Raw genomic sequence first — 25,729 nt, 5'->3', positions numbered from 1 at the left:
ATATGCCTTTAAAATGATGTCTTCCTTTTCAGGGCCGTTGGAGAAATGACTCTGGGATGCAGATTTAGCAGGTAAGGGCTTTTCTTCTCCTATTCTCTTCCTTTCTCCCCTTGCAGGTGTTCCAGGGTGCTGGCAGGCGTGGCTGAAGTCAGGATGCAGGAGCTGACACAGTGAGCGTCCAGCTGCTAGGTGCAGAACAACGCGAAGCATGTGTGGCTGTTCGGGTGGGGTTTAAATAGCCTTGGAAGAAGTTCCTGGTATGTATCCTTCCACCAATCAGGTATGTATCCTTCCCCGACCACACCCGGGTGGTGAAGTAGTCCTACAGGTTAAGTAGTCCCATTCAGGCCTCAAGAGGGCCTGGATGAAGCGCAAGTTCTGCATCAGGTAAGTGTGCACCCAAGCACTTAAACACATATCCTCTTCTATGAGCCTGGTGCCTAAGGCGCCAGGACTGGGGTCCGCTATGAGCCTGGCGCCTAAGGCACCAGGACTGAGTCCAAAGGGCCCCGACTTGGGCCCGCTGAGACTTCCCTGGGGAAAATGATTTCTGCCTCTGGGGTTGCTGGGCCCGGCCTGGCTCCTTAGAGGTAGGCATCATGACACCAAGTCCTCCAACCATGCTGACGTTGAGGGCATAAAATCACTTTTCCAGTCACGCAAAATAACCTTCTTCACAAATAAAGACGCCATAAAAAATCAATATCTCTATGGGTAAGACAAATCTGCAACCTTTTCCTATTCTCCCTTTATAATTGTTGAAAAATCTCAGTCAATATCAAGCAGCAGTACATTGTTCATAGTTGATGTGACCCCTTTCCAAAATTCCCTCAACCCACTGCATTGCCACATCATATGTTCAAATGAACCCACCCTGTGCTTGGATCGCCAAAACACATTTCTGAGTTAATTAAGCCCCTTTTTTTATGTGGTGCCGAGTATACTCTGTTCAATATTTTAATCTACCTATCACATTCTCCTAGGTTTAGTAAAGTTAATTTAATGTTCCTCCATACATTGACCCATCTATTTTCACTTATCACTGAACCCAATATTTCTGATCAGTTTTCCAGTAGACCCACATTTACATCTTTGCAATCAACTGCATGTTGTAAACTCTTGAAGCAATGTTACACTTCGCTCTGAATTCCTTCAAATAATCAGCCCAACCCCTTCCTTCCTTTGGAATTCTTGCACAAATAGCCCTTTTCAATTTTCAATATTCAGCATATGTGCAGTCTACCTGGCCCCATTCAGTCATTTAAAAGACTTACACTTATTGTTTTCAAACAGGTCTCCTAGCCAGTGGATATTACTCAAAAACTGAATTTGGCCAAAATAGCATTTTCCCACCTATCATTATTTCTTTATTCAGCCACAAAGAAGTTTCCTTTTTACAGTGCACATCTTCTTCTGTCAACTTTGCTAGACCTTGCCAATGCTCCCTCAAGTATTTCATTGGAGCAAATGTACAGCAATCAATGGCATCTTTGCCTTAGGGGATAATGGTGTACACTTATTTGTTTCGGCCCGCGTCTAATGTCATCTGAATCCTCAATGAACGGAAACAGGTGTCTTGCTGTAAAGGCCAGGTAATACAACTCAAAATCTGGAACTCCCAGACCACCTTCCCTGGTTGATAGTTGCAGCTTCCACAACTTTAGATGGGGTTGTTTTCCATCCCACAAGAATGACTGTATCATACACACTATTTTCTTCATATCTGTCTTTCGAGCCATCACAGAGATCATTCCCAGGATGAAATTAATACGCGGTGCTGTAGTCATCTTAATTGTGCTCACCTTGCCCCAAAGACTCAGTCTCAATTCTTTCCATCTACACAGATCTTCTTTTGTTTTGGCCATTATATTTTGCAAATTTATCGCATTTCTTCTGGACACCCGTTGAATCCAAAACTGCCCACCAGACTGCCAGAGCATGTTTCCGATGCCGGCATAGCTTCCAATTTTGGCTAATTAATTTTGTACCCTGAGTGTTCATGGAAAGTATTAATTTGTTTAATTACTGGCGGGATTGAAGAAGCCAAACGTTGTACAATCAGCAACATATCATCTGCATACAGCCAAATATTTTGTAAAACCTCTCCAAAGTAGACTCCATGAATCTCTTGATCATTTCTAATTTTCACAGCTAGTGGTTCCATAGCAAGGACTAATAATAATGGGGATACGGGACAGCCTTCTCTTGTGCCCCTTCCAAGTTCGAAACTTTCTGAAGAAAAACCTTTTGTATTCACATCGCCGTAGGTGTCTGGTCTAGTAGCTGTATCCAATGAATTTGTTTCTTACCAATCCCAAAACCTTCTAATGTAGCTAAGAGGTAATTCCATTCAATGCGATCAAATGCTTTCTCTGCGTCCAGGGACAATACTGCCACACCTGTTGGTAACTTTTGACTCTCATAAAGTGTAAAATTTGCACTGGCATGATGAAAATCAATGCCAGTGCAAATTTTGGGGCCTTTGTATGAGAGAGAGGGAGGAGGTGGTGGAAACGCAAGTTGAGTTCCGCCCCTCCTCTCCCCCATTCCAGGCAGCGTTTACTCACTTTGCACGGCAAAGTGCAAGGAACAAGGCGGCATACACATGTTTACGCCACCTTTTGCCCTGCAATTTTGCACTTCGCCGTGCAAATGAAGAAAATGTGGCATTGGTGAGCCGTTTACTTTGCAGTGCAAATGTAATAGCTCCCTGCTATCAAATTACATTTATGAGCAAAATGAGTCCCATTGTGGGATGTGCAGTGTGCCTTAGGAAATTCCTCTTTTGGTGATGTGCATGGGAAATTTTGATGTGTTGTTTGTTACATTGTGTGAATGTAGTGTGTGTCTTTTGTAAGTACGTATTACGTGTACTGCCCATGGGCGGCTTGGGCTAGGGAGGGATAAATCCCTCCCACTTTGAGGCAGCTGTGAGAAACCTGAAGGGGTCTCACCCGGAGATTTGTCATCCAGGTGTCCAGGACACGGGCATCGCTATTGGATCCAGTTCCTGGGGGTGGACCAGCGTGGGAGGATCACCTAACGAGGGATCTTCGGGGAGTGGTAGTGGGACACAGAGGGTTGAGCAGCAGTATCCCCTTCCCTGTAACACCTTTTCCCATCCTATCCGGTAGGATATTTGGAAGCTCTGCCCCCCCACCTTTCCCACACAGACACTTTCTTTCACTGTAACAAACAACGGACTAGCAACAAAGCCGTTTACCTGACATGTCCCAACACCTGGGTCTGGCAGAGTAAGGCAATTGACAATAACCATGCACACCTGATGGCCCTTTACCTTCCCCACAGGGGTAAAAGGCGGAGCACGAAAGCACACCTCGAGCAAGACCAACCACACAAGGAAGCAGTTAATCCAGGAGAGCAGTTTAAACAGAGATGCAAAGCGAAGAAACCTGAAAGGATGACAAGGAGGGCGATGCCCTTGCCCTTTTCAACCCAGACCCTCAAAGCCACTGAAAGAGAAAACATAAGACCGAGATGTACAGCTGGTGTGTGGAGTAGCAGATGTCAACAGTGCACGGGGGCCTCCCACATCGATAATCCAGGCAGGGAGGCAAGCTGGCCACCGTGATACTGTTCTTGACTCCAGAGGTGAGACAAGCCAACGGGTTCTGCAAAGCCAGTGAGTCAGAAAGAGCTGATAGCAAACTAAACTGTGTTGAGCCCAGGGTTGCAATCAGCAACATAGTATGAACGCAAGGAACTGATGAACCAGGAACTTGTGTATTTGTGAACTTTAAAGAAATCCCAGTTATAGTTCAGGTGCAGAGGGGTCCGGCACCACATGGATGCTCATTCGAAAGACTCTGAACGTGACCTGCTTTTAAAACTGTGAGTACCAGAAGGCATGAGGCGTCAAGAGTGGTCCTACAAGGGTTACGTCAAATTCCCTGTACAATCGAAAGTCTCTGACCCATTGCCAAAGGAAAACTAGGGGAAGGGAATCCTGCTTGCCAATAAAATTGTGAACTGTGGAAAAAGACAAGTGTGAACCCGACAGAGGGGGTTCCATGTCATTTCATCGCAGAATGTTTTTTCGCTGGGTTTTCTACTGCACATGTTTTATTTTTATCAGAAAAGACCATCAATTATTTTTTTAATTTACCCCCATTCCATTTTAGTTTTTATCTATTACCAAAAACCCACATCCCATATATATATATATTTTATCTTAACCCCCCCAAAAAATGTGATGGGTTTTTACGATAAAAAAATTGCGGTAAAAAACCCCGCCAAAAAACGTCCCACGATGAAAGGACATTGTACCACAGAGGGATGCCGAAAAAAAAGCTAGGAGAAGGAAACCCCTGCTTTTTGATGAAATTGAGTAAAACATGAACTGTGTTAAAATTCCATGAACTGTGTTAAAGAAGGCAGCGGTGAACCCGACTGAAGGATTCCTATTTTGGCAAGAAGGATCCGAGCCTGGCGGCGGGAGATCCTGAGGGCGAAAAGCAATCGCCCAAGGTGCAAGCTCACTGAGAGAACCTTTGTTTGTTTGTTGTTTTGAACCAGCAGCCCTTCTAAGGCAAGACTTTTGCAGGAAAGAGACTTAACCTCTGAAGGTTTTGATATAGTTAAATTGAAACTGTGAACCTCGTGCTGACAAGGCCAATGAAGGAAGACCCAGCCATACCATCCTGACTTATCATTTTGTGAACACTTCTTTCTTTTCTGGTGAACATTATCCCACACTCTCTTTGTAATTTAGAAGTAAGGATTGGCAATAGTTATTTTTTAGTATAGACCCTTTTTTATTTGACAACATGCCACAAGGACTGCCTTATTGTTATTATTTGATGGTTGTAGCTTTCTCCCATCTTAGATTTAGGTTTAGATTAGTCATTTATCTCACCCATTATAAAGTTCAATAAACGCCCTTAAACTGTGATCATTTGTGTCTGTCGTAACTGTTGCCACCATGAGTTCCTTACACAGCAGACATCACTCTGCTGTGACGCCCGGGACTCAGACACCAAGAAACGGTCAAATTTCTCACCTCGGAGAGTGGTTTAATTACTTACTTTTAAACTTTAACGATAAGTAAATACAGACAATAGCGTGACTGCAACAACAGAAATTGTAGAGTCAGAGCACACAAGTCTGCACAGGTGATGTCAGTAGACCCCTTGACCCCCAATGTAGAAGCTATGGGCTCAACTGATGGGTGCAGTGTTTAGATGGCCCAGGTATTTAATAATTAGCATTAACTAAATGCAGTGTGAACGGTGAACATGGGTGCAAGTGTGCGTGTGAATGTGAGTGCAGTGTGAATGTTCTGGGTACTCGAGTGAATGACAGATAAGCTGTATGGGTAGGTGACTGGTGTGTGAATGTCTATCAATCTGTGTATATATGTGTATCGGTATGTGTGTATACAAGGATGGAGCCCGGGGACGGACATTGGAGCGTAAACATTTTTTGACAGGAGCATGGCATGTTTTTAATGTGTTTTTGGGCAAAGCAGAGCCAGGTTGAGTGTTGTTATGTGAAGGAGGGTTTGGAGTGGGGGAGGGTACAACAATGGGGCTGGCTGGGTCCTACTGTGGCATGGAATTTTGTACTCACATTAAGAGGAGAGTGGATGTTTCCTTATTGTGGCATGGTATTTTTTATACTGGTCCTATGGTCAAAGACAACATTTGTGTTCTTACATATGGGAGGCAGGTGTGCAGCCCGCAAGGCAATGTTTTTTCACTGTTGCATGGCTTTTTGTGCTGGCTTTAGGACTGTGGGGTAAATACAGTGTTCTTATATGGGGGGATTTGTGTATTGATAAGTTATTTATATTGTGCTTTGGCAACACTGTGTGCCCTTCAACAACAGCTACCATTTTAACAAACAGCTGATGCGATGTATCTGTGTTAGGTTGCTCCCTGCTGTCAAATGGCAAAGTGCACCTCTGTGTGCCCTTCCACTTCAGCAATAGCTATAATTTTAAAAAACAGAAGGTTCTACATGGTCACCTTCACCTTCCACTATCTCAAACATTCAGAATAATTTCGAGTTACTTCTTTCCACCACCACTTCTCTACACGCAGGACATGGCGGTTCTAGTGTCAATGAACAGTTAATCACCGGCTCAACATTTCAGTCTCTAAAGAGCGAAACGCTGTAGGACGATTGCCTCCTCACAAGATAAAACTGAAAGTAGGTGCTGTAATTATGCTACTATGCAATCCTATGCCATCACAGGGACTCTGCAATGGAACAAGGTTGACAATTACGCGTCTACAAAGACACATCATAGAGGCCTGTGTAATCGGTGGATTAAACTTAGATACTGTTCTTATACCATGCATACCTCTCATTACATCTGATACAAATATGCCTTTCAAATTCAAAAGAAGACAGTTTCCCATAGTTTAGCCTTTTCAGGACCTATGCGCCCTTCCTGGAAGCTATCAGTGGTAATTCCAATATTTAAGAAGGAGGACAGAAGTGACCCTATGAATTACTGATCGATATTGACCAGCTAGTTATGTTATAAATGTTAATAATACAACTTTAAACACAGGAATGTAAGACACTAGTGTTAGTAATTCAAGTAGATTTGTGTATTGGAGACAAATAGTAAATTGATGCTATTCAGACGTGTGTGTGTGTGTGTGTGTGTGTGTGTGTGTGTGTGTGTGTGTGTGTGTCCGCGCGCAGGTGTTCTTACTTCCTGCCAACCCTGCATATGTCAATGCCACCCTTGGCCCACCCCAGTCAAGAGTCTGGACACGCCACTGCTCCAAAGCTTGTACCATTATGGAGTGCACTTTTGACATACATGGGTATTTTCTTCCCACACCCTGATTGCGCAATTCTTCTTGTTTCTGAACAAATATAATAAACTAGTATATCTTATCTTGAAAATCTGTATTGTGTGTTTGTTTGTTTTATTATTTATAATGCGCATCATACCCAGGGGTAACAGGGCGCAGCATTTACAAGTATATGCGAAGCGTAGTTATACAAGAATATATACAGATTACATGCAGGCAGAAAAATTACAAGGGTGTAAGTACAGAGATGGTCTATTTACAGGCATAGTATGCAGCGGGAGAGTGTGCAGGCAGTTCCCAAGGGCATTACATACAGAATAAAATCTAATACAAGGGCTAATTACAGAGATACTGTCAGACGTGAAGATATCAGGATGGATGGTGAGTACCGTGACAGTGGCTGATCAGTTCTAACTGTGACCTTGGTGATGGTTGTTAATGCTGATTGTTCGATTTCAGCCATATGATGGTGTTGGATCTAAACTTGAGGTAGGACTGAATTGTACAACAAAGTGATTGTGCATCTGATGCCAAATTTCTTTCTTGTTGGATGTCTTTCAGTGAAGACCGAGTTATAGAACATTACAGGAAGCTGAAAGGTCTAACCAGAGGAAGAGCTATTGTCCAGTGAGTACCATTTTTAAAACATTTCTCTGAACCCCAGTTTCTGTTCTCACTGTACGTTTGTTATGGTAATGGAGCCCCATTTCATGAGTCCACAACATGACAATCAAATAATGATATGTAGCATGAATGAAACGAATGACAAACCATGAACATGCTTGACTACATTGAAGGTCAAGTTGATTCTTTGATATTTAGCAACAGGTCACGATAGCCAGAAATGAGTAGGACAAGCAAAACTTCAGTGTACACAGCTTCTGGCAAGTCAGACAAATAAACTGAACTAACTTCAGCACATGTCGGGTATCTAAACACATGAAGGAAGAGTGGGGTTCAATAGGATACGGTTTCTCGATTGCACCCCTGAACGTTGAACTATAAGAGCACTGGGCATTGTTAGGCTACCTTGTGGAATCGAGTAACATCCATAAGTTTAATTGTTTTCAAGATTGTAACAAGCTTCCCTCATGAACACTGTGCACTCACAGAACCGTGCTAGATTTAGGAAAGTCCTGCTGAAGTGAGTAGAGCCCACTCTGCAAGTATCTCTTGCACAAATACAAGCGTCGGCAATGGCAACACTTTTGGCTTTTGTGTTGGCATGGGAAAGGCATTGCCATAATGGCAGTAACTGGCCATTGATGGTAGCAGCTGCAAAATTATGTGTGTCCCTGGGCGTTAATTAGAAGTACCTGGCAAATGCCCATCCTATACACAAGCCAAACCCGTTGGCTTTGCCAATGCATGTTTCTAAAAGGAGTTCTGTATAGTACACGCAGTCTGCTTTTAAATCAAGTGGTCGAAGGTGTACTTGGTTAAGATATATTTATTGCACCAGTAGATCGTTTACAGCTACAATTAAGCCATTTACGCTCAGATGACCACTTTAAAATAACACTTGCAGGCACTTCGAGCACAAAGTTTGATGTTACTGCTTGGTAAGGCTAGCCCAAACAGATCCCAAGAGGATGTGTTAGGGACAGGGAAGGTCCAGAAGTGGGTGGGACTGGACATAGGGACTAGCATGGCCACGGGCAGTCCATGGGTGAGTAAATTAACAAGACCTACAAGCGTTGTGTCCCTCTTCATATTCCATCTCCCTCCTTGCTCTGCTCCAATGCAATAGTTATGGCTTATAGATGGTGGATTTAGCGCCATCTAATAGTCAAAACTGAAAATCACTCTTGCTTGTAAAGAAAACAAAACATTGCTCTGCACCAGAGTACGAATATAGGCATTCTTCAAAGATCACAGAATAACAAAACCCTCATTGAGGGCTGCTACTTGTGGAGCTTTGTGGCTCTCTCCAGGCCTTCCAAGCCTATTCCTTTTTCTGAATTTAGATGTGTGGAGAGGCTTGGAATCCATGGTGATGTTGGTGATGTACTATGAAGCAAGGTGGGATTTCCTACGCTGTACCAGGGCATTTGGCACAGTGTGATCACAAACAGATGCCCTCTTTTGGAAGTGAGAAAATTGTACATCTGACCTGTACTTTTCCCGAGGGTCGTGGGTGCTAGATTTACGTATCCCTTCGGGGTCACCAATCACCATGGTGAGGCTTTACACCATTGGTCAAGCCGCTCCCTTTCAGGCCTGAAGCCAGCATGGCCGCAGCGTCATTTTCCATAGAGTCCTTTCAGTAGGAAAAGTGGCCCTTTCAGGCACACCTTTACTTGTCAGACTGTTTGGGTTCCCAGTGAGAGCGGCCGCTGATGCATCACTGAGAGGCTCTTTCTTGCAGCTGGACCAAAATCTGAGAATCAGAAACTGGAATTTCTCACCCATGTTCATGTTCATTGAAGGCACCAGCAGTAGAAAACCCTCTTCACACAGGCTGGCACTGCACTGATATGTAGAGGAGCATTAAAATGCAAAGCACAGATTTTGTAAACACATTTGATATAGTCTCAGAAAACCTAAAAAGACCTAATTTGGCAGATTGTGCTTGAATTGTTCTCTTTTATGTTTATTCAAGCTCATCATTCATGATGGATCAAGTTCTCTCTCTCTCTCTCTCTCTCTTTCTCTCTCTCTCTCTCTCTCTCTCTCCCCAAAACCAGATCAAAAGGTGTAGAAAGATTGGCCGTTGGGTTACGTAGGGTAGCTGTCAAGCCACAACAGAATTTCCAATCTCTTGCTGCCCTGCCGGTTCGACGAGTCGATGGGTTGGTCTTTCACTGCAGCAGTGACTGTGGTGTTTCCTTTACATTTTTGGCAGACATTGCAATGACTCTATTACACATGTAGCATGTCATGATGTGTGCCATATGTGAAGAGATGGGGAAATAACCAACAAAACCCCAACGGGAACCCATGTTTCCACGGAGGTAAGAGGTTCAGTCACCGGAACCCTTGGCCTCTTTCAAACAAAAAATGTGGATGATCATAAAAAAAGTACACAACAATATTATTGTCATTTTATGTATTATTCTAGCGCACAACATTGATTACAAATTTTACAAATCAGTGCAAATATGGCAGAGAGATAATAACAGCTACATATTCACAAAAGATTTCCAGTGGTGTGAAACACAAAACGACCTCAGAATAACTATAACACCAAGTGAAAAACGTACAGCTGGGATCAATAACAACAATCTGTCATTCCAAACTCATAGAAATATTTAATACAATGAAATCCGTTCTTTATTCCATCTGCCATTTCTAATTTAGTGCCGAATGTACATACCTTTAAATTCAACACCAACTAGTTTAGAATGTACAGATGGATTTCATTAGGCCAGCCAGCCTTGTTCAGGATGTAGTCGTTCGGCATAACCTCAGAATGCATCCAGGGGTGGAGAACTACCATCAACGTCTACTGTCAAAGATAACAACATGTAATACATTAAAAAACTATCACAAAGAAAAAACACATCAACTATTTAGGTTAGTTCCAATTTCTTTCCATCGTTTACCTGCAAGAATATAACAATTCATTTGCGTTCGCCTACCTCTACATCCTTCATTCAATTAGGCGTTCCTTCCATTCTCTTCACTAGCAACATCTTTTCCTTTAGTCCGTGAGCCAACTCCAGATGCATTATTAATGGGCATCGTGTCTTTTTTATCCAGACAAGTGCCTTGGTCCAAAACCCATATTGTTCCCAAACAGTGGACTGAATTGGCAGATTGGATATCGAAGTCATTAGTACACCTGCTGTACGCAAGGCTAGTATCATAACTCGCCCTGACGCACAAGTGTGTCCATGACTTGGCACTCCCCTACCTAGTACATAGGGTATCCAAACCCACTCCCTCTAGGCCTACCAGAGCGGCATACTCCAACCGGATCACAGTACCCAAAACCCGCAGATTCCATGCGGGCGGCCCCAGTTAGCCAACTATCGCTGCCACCTTCTGGAACGCCCTCCCCTCTCACATCAGGTCGATTGACTCTCCTGCAGCCTCCGGAAAGCCATAAAAACCAGGCTCTTTGTATGACAAATGCACATGTACCAACTTTATGTATCTCTGACAGTGCACTTATAATACCTGCATGTATCTCTGTTTATATAACCAAAGTACCTGTACCAAGTAACTTTTGCTGGGCTGCATTCCTGTAACCCTGAATTAAGCCTTCTTACGCTCTGATTATAGCGTCTCAATGCCTGTGGGCTGTAGTGCGCTCAAAAATCCAAATAAATAAATAAAATAAAATTACAGCTGACTTAGCATAAGGCTTAGTGTTTATTTTAATCAATCAACATTAATTGTACACTCTTCAAAAACGATATGTCACTTAGGCATATGTCAAGTCCACATTGATATTAATACTTCCCCATTGGTTTTATTTCCACATTTGCTATCATTTGGAGTTATGTTTCTAAATTAGTCCAATTTCAAGATAAAATCTCTTGTGTCTGTGGGTAAATATTTATTAGATCTTCATTTCCTATCAAGCCTTGCTTACCCATATTCTTGTATTCACAATTTTAAAGCACCCTCTAAAAACCATATGACAGGGTCGGCATCTTAACTTGTCAATGTATATCTATAGGCTAGAATGTTACTTGCATCCGTTTAACCACTGCATACTCAACTGTGGTTGCCATATTGGATTACAGTAAGCTAGTGGCGTTCCATAACGAAATTATAGCTGCAAGTGAATTATGATGGTATCATTTGACAAAATAATTCACTACATGATAACAACATCTAATGATGATCAATATTGAAAAGGACCATGGCAAACCTGGAACATTACTTACGTTTGTTTTTGACATCAGATGCTTGGATGTCTGCCGTGGTCATCGTGAATTGCTTAAAGTCAAGTTGTATGTCCTCACATCATTATCATAATAAATAAACCCTTTGTGGTTATCTGTTCATTTATTTATAACTCTGAAATGTAGTAACTTACTTCACTATCAAAATATTCAATGAGCTTGATGGCATACTAGATTGCTAATTACCATGACAGGAAAATTGATATTTTTCACCCAAATTACAATGTGGATATCCTATGTAGATCTAATGTACACTAAACCACAAAGTGTCACTAGTGTAATGGATTATGCAGAAATTAATAGTGCCCAATATATTTGTTCATGGTGGCATCCTTTTTCTTGTTTTACTTTAGTATCCACAGTTATTTGGGTTTTAGGGATGCCTATATTCTCAGCCTCCACTAGCGCAAACTATTCCAAATCGTTTTCATCATGGTCTTGTTGTAGATCATGAGCAACCAGTGAGGCGGGTGTTTGAATAATCTGATTCTAGAATTGTACTCCCCAGTGCATAAGGCGACAGATATATTAGTCATTTAATAGTCAAACCAATGAATGTTAGTCCACTCGGATATAACGTTAGAAAAGACATATTACAGTCTTTGTGTGGTAAAACTGCATCTATTCCTTCAGGTAGGGAAAACCCCATCAATCATCCTACGCTCAAATGTCTGCACTCTCATCCATTACATTACATTACAGCATTTGTAATGCACACTGTGGACCCTTAGGCATAAAGGTGCAGACAGGATCAAACTGACAAACATTAAGCAAAAGTGGGTAAGGCTTCTGCTAAGCCTACTGAGCAAAGAGGGTAAAAGCGACCATAGGTGGATAACATATCCCCACATTAGGTGAATAACAGCGTCTTCAGGTGTCTCTTAAAAACGTGTAGAGAGCTTTGACTTCTCATTGATCCTGGCAGCTGGTTTCAGAGTTTAGGCGCTATCAAGAAGAAAGCGCCATTCTTGGCTTTCGATGTTCTGCACCTGGGTTGGAGAAGATAATTCTGGGTGAAAGACCTCAATGCCCTGTTATTGACATTATCATTGATATATGTCTGCAGATATGGTGGCATCTGTCGTAGACTGCATTTAAAGGTAATGACAAGCACCCTGAATTTAACCCTAGCATCTATTGGTAACCAGTGGAGAGAACTCCTAGCCTCCGATACATGGTCACGACGAGCAAGGCCTAGCACAACTCTAACTGCCCAGTTCTGCACTATCTGGAGCTTGTGTACGTCCTGCTTACGAATACCCGACAAAAGGCTGCAGCAATAATCTATCTTGGCCCCTATTATAGCTCTAGCAATGGTTTCAGCGCTTGCCTGAGTAATAAGGGGCCTAAGATGTGAAAGAAGCTTGACGTAATATACCAATGTAGATACAACTGTGGTTACATGAGCGCTCATTGATAGTCTGGTCGAGGGTGACTCCCAAGATTTTTGTTTTAGACAGAGGGGTAATGATGTTATCACCTAGTTTGAATGTGCTATATGCCTGGTTTAGTTTTTGCAAAGAGGCTGGGCTACCGACTATCAAAGGTTCAGTCTTACCCCTATTTAGAGCTAGATAGTTATCCAACATCCACTTCTCTATAAGGTTGAATATTCTGTTTGTTTCCTGTTCATGTTATGTTATGTTATGTTAACAAAACTTCTAAAGCACACGTACACCCGGGGGCATCTTGGCGCTGAGGAGGCGGGCAGAAAGGAATGCAGCTAGGAAAGCAGTGTTTTTAATCCTCGACGAAAAGCAAGATGTTTGGTGGTGTCGCGTAACGGAAGGGGAAGGTCATTCCACATTCTAGCAGCAGCGGCAGAGAAAGCACGGCCACCCTTACGGGCCAGCTTAAAATAAGGTACAACCACCCGCCGGATGGTAAGAGAACAGAGGGTGCGGGAGGGCTGATAGGGAGCAAATTTACTTTGCAGATATTCTGCTCCAGATGCATAAAACGCCCGATGTACTATGCACATAGACTTGTTCATCCTGCACATGGCAGCCAGATAGGGGGATAACACATTGTGTGTCATCCGTGTAGTTTGAAAACATAACCCCCTCCTCCTGTAGCATAAAGAAGAAGGGAGCTTTGAATAAATTATACAGACAAGGGAATGTACTAGCCCCCTGTGGGACAACAAAGAGTACTGGAATGGGGGAGGCTTCGGCAACGTCCGAGCAGACTCTGCTGCATCTGTGCTCCAAAAAAAAGGCAATCCAAGCAGCTGCCGTATCCAAAAAGTTGGCAACCTCCTTTAGTCTAGTAATCAGAGTGGAGTGTTTGATCAGGTCGAACGGGGCAGATTGATCCAGACAGATTACGAAGGAGAGAGCGCCCCTATCCATCATAGCAAGAAGTCTTGACTTCAACTCCAAAATAATTTCCTGAACCCAGATTGATGGGAATGTAAAATAGGATGCTGATCCAGGTGCTCCGCAATCTGACTGTAGGCGACCCTATACATAATTTTAAGTAGAAATGGGGTATTAGAAATAGGGCGATAATTCAAGGGGTTGTCCCTAAGTAACCCTGGTTTCTTAAGTATGGGAGTGACCATTGTTTGCTTTAGGTCATCAGGGACCTTACCCCCCTTCAAAGAGGAGTTGATAATTTGGAGACTGCTTTTAATAGACGAGGGGTGCAAATTTTAATTATCATAGTGGAACATGCGTCCCCTCTGCAGTGGGTAGCTTTCATCTGTTTGATAATTTTTGTCAAGGTTATCTCTTTGCTCTCCTGGCCCGAACAACCCAATTCATCCTTACCCACTGCCTCCTGTGCTACAAAGCCTCCACACGCCACTTCAACTAGCCAGGTCACATGCACCAAAGTTCTACCTCCCGTGTTCATGGTTGTGGTGTGAACTACAGCGTCAGGGGCAGGAATAAAGCAGGATATTTGGAGCCCAGCATTCTCTCTGCCGTCTCATTACCCTGTATATTATAATGTGTATTTTGATCATGATGATGCCGCTCTTTATTTAATGTAGGATAAGGGTCATTGAAAATCCTGAAGCACCATATATGTTCACATACTCTAATCTTATTCAGTACAAGTTGTGTTGTCATAGAAGAAAAGGAGCCCCTGCACATACATGGTAGAGCACATGCAGTATCCTGCTTGAATATCAAATCAGGCCCAAAACTGTCTTGATGGCTTCACATCACATTAGAGTGTAACAATCATAAAGTTGCACAATGTTCCCACTGATCAATCCACCATCTGCTTGCAGTTTCTGTTATTCCTGCTTAGAAGTCTTTGGAATTCTTGTTTTTTACTGGTTGTCTGGCTTATGCTGTGGCTAAACCCTTTACCCGTAACAAGTGTAACTTCATTTAACCAATTTCCTTGTATTGATCTTCCCACCAATACTGTTACCAAGCCCCTATCTTCGTCTGCATCTGTTCTTCTGGCCTTTAAGACTCAGCACTCTCCTGGCCCACCTCCTCCCTGTGCACAAGGTCCCATATTCTTGCTCTTCCCCCTTTCCAATCTAAGCCTCAATTCCTCGTCTGTCACCACTAACCCCTTGCTCAACTGGCTTCACTCATTTTTTCTTTTGATCGAATTTCCTTTTCATAGGCTGATGATACCCAAATCTTGTCGAGACTGGACAAAGACCTTGACTTCACCTCACACATCTTCCGTATCTGCACGTCTGCCATCTATTATTTGATGTGTGATAATTGGCTCAAACAGAAGAGCAACAAAACAGAGATCCTTTTCACCAACTAAAACCCCCAATATTGGCTCACATTCCTTTGCCCCACTCTCTTGGCCCACCCTTGCCATAAGTCAAATGTTTAGGCATAAAATCCGCCAGTGTCATTTCACTCAGCCGCAGACAAAAGCTTCCACTATTTTATGTTTCTGCACAAATTGATGGTGGGGAATGTCCACAACTCAAGATTTGATTATGATTATAATGACCACCTAGGCCCCCTTCTTTTCTGATATGCCTGCTACAATGAGCCGATAACACTGCCTCCTTCCCGGTCTCAAGAAATCTCATCATATCCTGCCTGATATCTCCACCTTCAATTGACTTCCTAATGCCAAATTCAAATCACTCTGGATGGTGGACATTACAACTATGGCAGAAGCCGTGCCGTTACATTTGTTGCATTTTTTCCGGCACCCGGAATGGACAAGAACCGGGTCATGCCGAGCTCGGGGGACCCGGTAATTGCCCATTTGCGGGTGCCGGAATCAAGGGCATCCCGATCCCCATTCTGCCCCATAGGGCTGATTAGGGATGGGGACGTCGGAGGCACCGGCACATTCAGAGTTGTGCCGGTGCATCCGACGTGCTCTGCTCGCAGGTGCTCTTACACCCGCCAGGAAAAACCTGGCAGGTGAAACGGTACCCGCGAGCAGAGCACTTAGTATGGCGGTCCGGGAACTATGGTACCAGCATGCTTACCGGTACCGTAGTTCCCAGACTGCCATGGTTGTAATGTGGCCCAAAGTCTTTCCCAATTGTGATCACATTTCCTCCTTTTCAAACTCCAGTAGTACTGTCACACAGAGACATCCTTTCTTCGTCTGACTATCTTCTCTTCTTTCCTGACTTGTCCATTTCATGGTGCAGAGGTCGTGCCTTCGCCATCCTGGCTCTCCAGCTGAGGCATTGCCTTCCTGCCTGGATTTGCCTGGCTTTGCAATCAGTAATTGCCCTGCTGCTTCACCACACCACTAGGCCACTGCATAAATGAACGGTGTGCTTTATAAAAGCGCAATGGTGGTTATGATCTGCAGGTCTGATGAGAAATTGCCTGTTATCTGTGTTAATTCTTCCCCGTGAATCAGCTGAGCTCCTGCAAACTTTGCACCCGTCATCGAGTCCATCAAAAGCATACTTATGAAAAAAAAAGGCTGCGAAAAAGAACGTGCACTTGACATTGTGTGAATCAGTGTCCGGATCAAAATCTATGCACACACACCAAATCCTTAATCACTTGTGCTTCAGCCCTGTCGGCAAATGCCTGAATATGTGAAACTGAAGCATGTGTATATGTCCCAAAGCTATATCCAAGGGTAAAAGATAGAGTACTATATCTGAGGAGGCGCACTGTAAGAATGACCTCAATGTTTGTCATTACTCAAACACCGGATGTAGTTGAAATAAAGCCTGGGGTTTGGATTTGCCAACCAGTTATGATTTGAGGCGCATGTTTATCGCATTAAGAGACTCTTGAGCTATCTTGCGCATCGCATGTATCTTGGCTTAGTACCGGTACTATAAATGTATTTCACAGTCATAATTAGTCATAGAAAATATGGGTGTTAGCCTTTTGGATATTTTCCACCATGACAGGCATGAAAGCACCGCTGTGGCTAACGCCATGCATTGCTGTCATGAAAATTCAAAAACTTTAACGAAGGTTAAGTGTTGTATTGTGCTCCTTTTCACTGGGTCCATCCACACATGGTAGGCGAGATCAGTGAGACACACTTCCCTGGACCAATCAGGGTTGCCAGGCAGTGACTGCTCTTATCATCATCCTAAACGGCTTGATGGTAAGTGTTGATACCTGAAATTAAGAGCTTCTCCCACAGCACTGCTTGGAAGCCTAATTAAACAAGCATTGGCAATGCCAACAGTTTTGGCTTTTGTGTAGGCATGGGGAAAGCACTTGCCCAGCAATGCTGTAATGGTATTGACTGGTCATTGATGGCAGCAGGTTCAAAAGGGTGTGAGTACCTGGACATCTAATAGCAGTGCTTGGCAAAAACCTAAGATTTATACAATGCTTGTTTTAAACCTGAATTCTGTGAAGGAGACACATAGTGCTCATTAATTGAGTGGCTGAAGGAAGACCTGGTTAAGACATTTTTATTACACCAGTAGCAGGTTTACAGCTCCAGTTAAGTCATTAACTCTCAGAAGACTGCTTTGAAAAAACACTGGCTGGCACTTCGCGTACAAAGATAGCTTAAAGTGAGCTCAATGAGGGACAGGAAATGGATGGGAATGCCATATAGGATTAGCATGGCCATGGACAGTCAAATAACCAAACCACACCTTCAAGATGTGTGTCCCTCCTCATATGCTATTTATCCCTATATATACTCCAATGCAATAATTTCAGTTTATAAGTGGCGCAAGTGCCACTTAATAGTCCAAAACAAAAATAACCCATCTGAAAGATTGTAGTGTTGTTTGTTTTCATGCATATATAACCACACATGCGAGTGGCGTTCTGAGGCACCCAAAAACATGGGTAGTTGATACCACAGGGAGAAGAAAGGAGTGTTCCAAGTACCAATAGGAAGTGTGATCAAGCTCTGGAAATAAATGCCACAGCTGTCTAATTGCCTGCGTTAATTGGAATGGCCAAGGGTTATGGGGAATTAATCACTGCTAAGTGCAGTGCACTCATGGCATACCTTTACTGGACTCTCTCCTCCGTTCCCGTATAATAACAATTTAGCTCAAGAAGGCAAACACTCTTCCTGCTTTTCTTTTAGTTGCATGATCTCACAGCCTGGCAATTTCCACAGTCACGCGCTAAATGAAATTGCAGATATCATGGTACTGGCAGGTTGACCTCCCTGACATCAGGCTTTCCTTTGCATCTTGCAATTTAAGTGTTGCTGCTCAAAAGTGTTACTTGGGGTCAGGAGTGTGTGCGAAAATGCAGTTTACACGCTCATTTGCTGCTTTTGTTTAAGAATAATGAAGTCTTATTTGCCTCTATTTTAATTCTGAAATGCTTGACTAAAACGTATGCATTTTGGGGATTTTTGTCAGCGCTGGAAATGGAAAACTTACTCTGGGAAACCTCTCCTCCTGGTGGGCGTGGCTCGGTGAAGGGTTGGGCCCTAGGCCAGGTCACACAACACAGTATCTCTTAATGGAACCCAAGCCAGTCTGTTTGCATAAAAGCAAAGAGCATTTTGAGTGAAGTCCAGTGAAGTCCATTAGACCATTTGAGACGATGACTGTAACAAATTGCCCTGAGGAAGACCTTGTTTTGGTTAAAACACGTGCCGGCTGTGTGTTTTTGAACAACAAACATATGGCGTTCACTGGACATTACATTTTTAACTTTATTATTTAATTTCTTAAAGGCAAATAAGGAGCACGTGGGTTTTAGCTATCAAGTAAAAATGTACTTTTGAGTGGGCTTGGTCCTAGGCCATTTGCTGAATGACCGTGCTTGCACCCTCCAAGAGTAACTACATTTTATTAAAAGTGAATTAGCAATTAATCAAAAATAGGTACCTAGCTCAACCATATAGTAGCCCCTCAGTCATAATTCTGTTTATAACAGTTACAACTGCTAATCAGATCCCACTTTCATAATGCTCCATGATTAAAAGCATATTGCACACATGTACCTTGATGTGATCGTTTCTTCACGTATCTTGCAGCTGTCTTGCATGACAGCAGGGCAGATTTAAAGGTCACATGTGCATTCTTACACAAAGTTCCAACAGGTAGAGAAGTCTTTTTAACTGTCTTGACCACTGATTTAAAATATAATAATGATGTGCCCTGAGGAGCCTGGTGACAGTTATACATATAAGACATGGAAAGCAGTTGTGTAGTGACTACTTTTCCCAACAAAAGGGAGATTTTCGTAATGGGCCGGTAGTTGGCCAGGACGTCTGGGTCTAAGCGCTAAGGTCAGTTTTTTCAAAAGAGGTCTTATGAGACCAGTCTTGAGGGTGTCCAGGAATGGCCCTTCTGTGAGGGAGGTATTCATGAGGCTGAGGATTGCATTTAGCACCAGACTCATCAATTGTGTAATGATGGGGGCCAGGATGATAGTCAGAGTAGCATGTTCTGTAAAATCACTGGACTGCAAACTGACTGCCTTTTCTTTTATATATAGTTGAGGTTGGCACACATTTTTCATTGTTAAGGAGGGTTTCAGTAGAGAAATGACAAAATGTCACATTTCTGAAAATTGAAAATTGGTGAGGATGATAAAGTGGAAGATCTCACTTATCCACATAAATGCTGGTTTTTTAGGGCTGCAAATTCGGCGAAAAAAATCATTTTGAGAAAATGGAAATGTGATGAGAGGCCGACCTGTTCAGAATGGGTGGAGGACTTGAGGCAGGTTGCCAGGATTGAGAAGGTTATCCTTCGCAGAAACAAAATAAAAATTAAATTGTTTGATGAAATGTGGGTGGGTTTTTGGAAGGCATGTGATAAGTAGGTCTGTTATGCATTTTTAATTCTGTGAAGGTTGGGGATGGTTAGGGGGGTGTGGATTCTCTGTGATGAATTCTACAATTACAATGCTGATATGTTTGATGTTTGTATGTTTTCTGTAAACTTCAATAAAAAATTAATAATTAAAAAAAAAAAGAAAATTGGTGCTTACTATACTATACAAGGATTTTGAACGGACTTGGAAGACTAATTTTAAATGTGTGTTTTTGGGTACCTGGCACATATTTTTTACACGTTTCAGGAACGTGTGCTGTACAATTCACCATTTTAACCCATTATTTTAAAAAGTCTTCTTGTAGTGATGTACCCTCTCAGTTGGTTTGGGTTTTCTTGCTGCTTTCTTTAGGCTAATTCAGAGAATCCATTTACACCCAACCATTTTAGAAATTCACCAGCCACCACTGGTACTCATTCCACTATAGCAAAGGCAGCATTCATGGCTTTCCAGATGCATGTCCCAGTCATGGAGATGTTTACAGATTACTCAGTAGGCATACCTCCAAATGCTCTGGACTTCAATTGGCATTATCCCTAGCCAGCGTAGTCCGAGATGAAGGATCACGGGAGTTGAAGTCCAAAACATATGGAGGTCCATATAATGAGTAATGATGGTGAACAGCGTAAACTCGACACACCTTCTGAAAGTATTGCTCCATGCACAAGTCATCGAGGAATAATCCCTGCTCTGGTCAAGACGTTGTTTACCAAACGCCTGATTGATGACAGGTGATGGCTCTGCTGTCTCCTCTTCTTAACCTTTCACTTGCTGGTCATCCAATCCTATGTAGTTGGGAGTATCAGAGAGTCAATACGCTTAATGCTCGGAGTCCTTGTCATTGTCAGCATGCACCCCAGCCCACTTTAGGGTGGGTGTTCTACCATCACCAACTGTGAAAAAGTATGGGAAAGTAAGTGAGGCACAGGCTGGGCACACTGAGGGCTGAGCATGGATCATGCCATCCATTCCCGCGCTTTCACTGCTACCCCAGTTCATGCATTGTTAGTGATGTTAGAGAGCCCCGCGGCGTGACCACAAGCACAGTCTTCACTGTGACTGGTATTTGTAGATTACTGTTATTTGACAAAGGAGTTTGGCAATGTTTTTTATTAACCGCACATTGTTATCGAAAAGGAGGAAACTACAAAGAGGCTGATGCAAAGAAACAGGGAAAAGAAAGAAAGAAACTAAGAAAGAGGGCCAGGTGAAAAGGGGAGAGAACTAGAAAAGGAAAGAACAGACAAGAGAAAAGAATGAAAACAATATTTACCGCAGGCAGCCTTAAGTGAGGTTTGGGGCTTACTAGGTTATGGTGTCAGGTGGTATTAGCAGGGACTGGTGTCACAAAAATTTGAACGTGTGGATGGTTTTGAGTGTGGCAAGACGTTGGGTGTTATGGGCGGGTGGGGATCTATGGAGAAGAGAGGGGTGAAGGGCCAGAATCACTGTAGAGGGTAAGCTTGACGATGTCCGAATGTTGACCCATTGACTTGGTTTGGATCCTTAACCGTTGCCAACATCCTCCTATTTTTATTTGCAGGTACATGACAATAGTGGAAGCCCTGCCCACCTATGGTGTCCATTACTATGGAGTAAAGGTCAGTCATAGCCTGTTGGCACATCTGGAACATGATCACATGTATTATTTACCTCTGTTGATATTGCTTTCTGCAACTGTATATGTGTAGGTATGTGTATAAATATTTTGTAATAATATGCACAAAATGCATATAATGGGTAATGCAGTTTTTAGTTCCTTGACAATCCGTACGGTGTGTTCTGAGAAACAAAACAAGGGAGCAACTGCACCAATTAAGCACTGATTTCTCTCCCAATGTATGCTAGAACAGTGACATTTCTGAATACTATCTTAATGAATGGAAAACTTCTAATAGCAAAACAGACATCTGCAGAATTCCTATATGAATTATTTATTTGGTTCATAAAGCTAAGAGTAAGAATAGTTTTTAATTAAAACATGTTTTACAAATCAACTTTGCACTACAGGTGCGAGCTCGTTGCCCAGTATTCTATAGTGCCTTCAGCTTACCTCTCCAATCCCATCATTGCTCACCGTCCTCATCCATCCAACATCACTTGATTTTACAGCGCCTACAGCCTAACTCCCCATGTCCCACCATTGCTCGCCCCATCCACCCCTTGTCACTTGATTTGACAGCGCCTACAGCCTACCTCCCTATATGTCCCACCATTGCACACCCCATCCATCCCTTGTCACTTGATTTCACAGAGCCTACAACCTACCTCCTCATATGTCCCACCATTGCTCACCCCATCCATCCCTTGTCACTTGATTTGACAGTGCCTACAGCCTACCTCCCTATATGTCCCACCATAGCTCGCCCCCATCCATCCCTTGTCACTTGATTTGACAGCACCTACAGCCTACACCATTGCTCGCCCCCATCCACCCCTTGTCACTTGATTTGACAGTGCCTACAGCCTACCTCCCCATACGTCCCACCATTGCTCACCCCATCCATCCCTTGTCACTTGATTTTTCAGCGCCTACATCCTAACTCCCCATATGTCCCACTATTGCTCACCCACATCCATTCCACGTCGCTTGATTTTACAGCACCTACAGCCTACTTCCCCATATGTCCCACCATTGCTCACCCCATCCATCCCTTGTCACTTGATGTCACAGCGCCAACAGCCTGCCTCCCCATATGTCCCATAATTGCTCACCCACATCCCCTCCACGTCACTTGATTTTACAGCACCTACAGCCTACTTCCCCATATGTCCCACCATTGCTCACCCCATCCATCCCTTGTCACTTGATTTTACAGCGCCAACAGCCTACCTCCCCATATGTTCCACCATTGCTCACCCTCACTATCCATCTCTCTTCACTTGATTTTACAGCACCCTCAGCTTCCTTCCCCGTATCCCACCATTGCTAACCCTGCCCATCCATTCCATGTCACTTGATTTCACAGTATCTTCCGCTTACTGGTGTCCCCACATTGCTACCCTCTCTCTCCATCCCACGTCACTTGATTTGTACAGTGCTTTCACATAGATGTCGGTTGCCTTACACCACATGCCCATAGATGTCTGTTGCCTAGATACTGCTCATTGCATCTTTCCCCACCCCAGTATTTCCCTTCATGTTCTCCCTGTCTTTATCCTCGATCACAGCTACATCCTGCCCCCTTTTCTCCAACTCCATATGTGTCACGTTGACGTTTCAGTGTTTGCGGGGGGCGGGTGTTCCGGGAAGGAAGTAAGCAAGGGAACAGGGAAGTGACGGGAGGCGGGAGGCGGGACTAAGGGGCAGTTCGTTCGTGATAAATAATAAAGAAGACCTATGCATCATCGCTCCGTCTCTGGCTTTTCTTTGCAGCGCCACGCTCGTTGGTGGGGCCTCCCCTCACACCATTACACTGGCGAGGAGGCGGGTAGCCTTCCAGTGCGAAGGTGATAATTGAGCAGAGAGACCGCTCACATGTGGCGGTGGAACGCCCAGCCAAAGCAGCAGTTCCACGTGCAGTGGAAAGCACGCTGCACACTGAAGGGTGCGCGACACCCGGAAAGGAAGCTCGCATAAGGCATGGGAGCACTGAAGGAACGCTGGAAGCTCTGTGTGGGGTGGCGGAGACACAGGACTGCAGCGGGAACACGCTGCTGGCCGCCCGGGCAGCAGAGGGTGAAAAGGAGGCGCAAGACAGCACGGAAGGAGGAAATCCGTGCCCTGCACTCCAGGGACACAGTGTGAGCGCACCTCCATGTGCATCCTGAGGTAGGAGGATTCAGGAACTTTGCCAGCCTCACGGATGGTGCTCGTGCCCACTAGAGGCAGCCATCCCGGTCCCCAAAGAGTAGAGGGACATCCCCCAGAGACCCTGTCCTACGCGGGTGGTGCTCATGCCTAAGGAGGCAGCCATCAACAGTAAGGGGGACACAGGAGGTGTTTTGCAATGAGCCGACTGCAGAATCTAGGACGGCCGAGAACTGGTCAGGACAATGTCAGGCCAAGACAACGACCAAGGTGCACAGGCCCAAGGGCTGCAGGGCAGGACTCCCCAGTGGTGGATCAAACTCCATACAGGCTCCCGGACACACTAGCGGCGCAAATGCCAGGGGCTTTTGATGTCTCGGACACGAGCAACATGGGTCCCAGGTGGACCAAATGGATCAGGGACTTTGAATTGTATATGGGGGCCACAGGGCCCCTAGAGGACGCACGTCAGAAATGCCTGTTGAAGTTAGCAGTGGGCTCCGCGACACGGGACATCGACGAGGTGCCCCCCGAATCCATCGACTCCCTTCAAGACCTAAAAGACGCGCTAGCCGCATACTTCACTCCCCACAACGTGGATTACGAGAGGCATCTCTTCCACAGTACCAAGCAAATCAAGGGTGAGACTATGGAGGACTATGTCATGTGGCTCTGGACCAAAATGAAACATTGTGGGCCTCATTATAAGGGTGGTGCTCCCGTAATGAAAGGGGCCGGTACGGGACCGGCCCCCTTCATTACAGTAGCGCCGATTACGAGGTTCCCTTTGCGGGACCCGGATCAGATGTCTGGTAAAACCCGACATCTTTTCCGGGTCCCGCGAGGGGAAGAGGGAGGTAATAACGGGCCATTCATAATGTGCCCGTTATTACCTCCCTCCCCATTCCCATTGAGCCCTATGAGGGCTCAAATGGGAATGGGGAATGGTTCCTGCAAGGAGGAATTACCGGGTCCTCCTATGTCGGAGTGACCCGGTAAGTTCTCATTGCAGGAGCCCCGTAATGGAGCCCGCTATGGAGGCAGCCATAGAGCCATGGCTGCCTCCATACTCGTAATGAGGCCCTGTGACTTTGCAAATTACTCTAACACGGAGGCACTCTGATCTAAAATAATAGCAGGGTGCGAGTCGCAGACATTTCGCAGGAAACTGCTTCAGAAACAACGCACGCTGGACGAAATCCTCGCCCTAGCCAGGGCTGAAAGGGCCATAGACTCAGTTTCAATAACCTGACTACAGGGGAGACATCAACAGATTGCAGCAGGAGAGAAGATCGGAGGAACTCTTTTGCTACCAGTGCGATTTTGAATACCACCACGAAGGAACCGGCACAGCCATCAGCCAACGCTGCGCAACTTGTGGTGAAGAGGGCCACTTTAAGTCTGTGTGTAGGCTCTTCTGTGACAAAGGGAGGGACAGGACCAGGGAGGCACCATCCCGACCCAGGCCAAAAGCCAGCTTTTCATTTGGGAACCTCCCCACCATGGCTCCCCAGGGGACAAGTAACCAGGCTACCCCGGACACAAAGGAAAGAGATTCAGGGGAGGAGAGGCAAAGAAGGGAGAGGAGAGACAGACAGAGATACGTAATGCGCGCGAAGCCTGAGCGCAGATCAAGACGTCATGTGTGCTATCTTGTTGAACAGTCTCCATCTAACTCTGACCCCAGCTCATCAGGGAGCGATCAAAAGAGAAAGGCCTATGTATATGCCCTGGGGAATCCCACAGCGATGGCACACAGCCCTACCCTAATCATTAAACTGAATGAGCAGCCTGCAGAGTTCCTCATCGACACGGAGGCCACGGTCAATGTCATCAGTGAAACTTGTCTTCAAGGACCTGCCCACACTGGCAAAACTGTGCCCTGCTACAGTAGACATTTATGCATATGGGGCCAAGACACCCCTCAAGTGTCTAGGACAGTTCGAGGGGACCTGCAGATACAAAGGGCATGAGAAACAAATCCCCATTCACGTCCTTGCAACCAAAACTGATAGCGGATGCATGCTAAGTTTCAAAGCAGCATCTGATATGGGACTCATTCACATCATATATAATATTATGGTCCACAAATACATCGACCCGGTGGACATAACCATCAACCTCTACCCACAAATATTCAGA

At 44.4% G+C, this 25,729-nt stretch overlaps 1 protein-coding gene across 3 annotated transcripts in view; it reads left to right on the top strand.

Annotated features, from left to right (window-relative positions):
- FRMD4B (FERM domain containing 4B) overlaps positions 1-25,729 on the top strand; it is a 1,720,334-nt gene that overhangs the window by 1,532,108 nt on the left and 162,497 nt on the right. For all 3 annotated transcript variants that reach the window (XM_069643814.1, XM_069643813.1, XM_069643812.1), the window contains 2 exons: positions 7,353-7,418; positions 21,380-21,437. In XM_069643814.1, coding sequence (XP_069499915.1) covers positions 7,353-7,418; positions 21,380-21,437 — 124 coding nt within the window. The remainder of the gene's footprint in view (positions 1-7,352; positions 7,419-21,379; positions 21,438-25,729) is intronic.

Source organism: Ambystoma mexicanum, chromosome 2p (assembly GCF_040938575.1).
Source record: "Ambystoma mexicanum isolate Mex_15411 chromosome 2p, UKY_AmexF1_1, whole genome shotgun sequence".
Taxonomy (NCBI): Eukaryota; Metazoa; Chordata; class Amphibia; order Caudata; family Ambystomatidae; genus Ambystoma; species Ambystoma mexicanum.
Note: the sequence above shows the minus strand (reverse complement) of the source record. Positions and strands in the feature narration are given on the sequence as shown.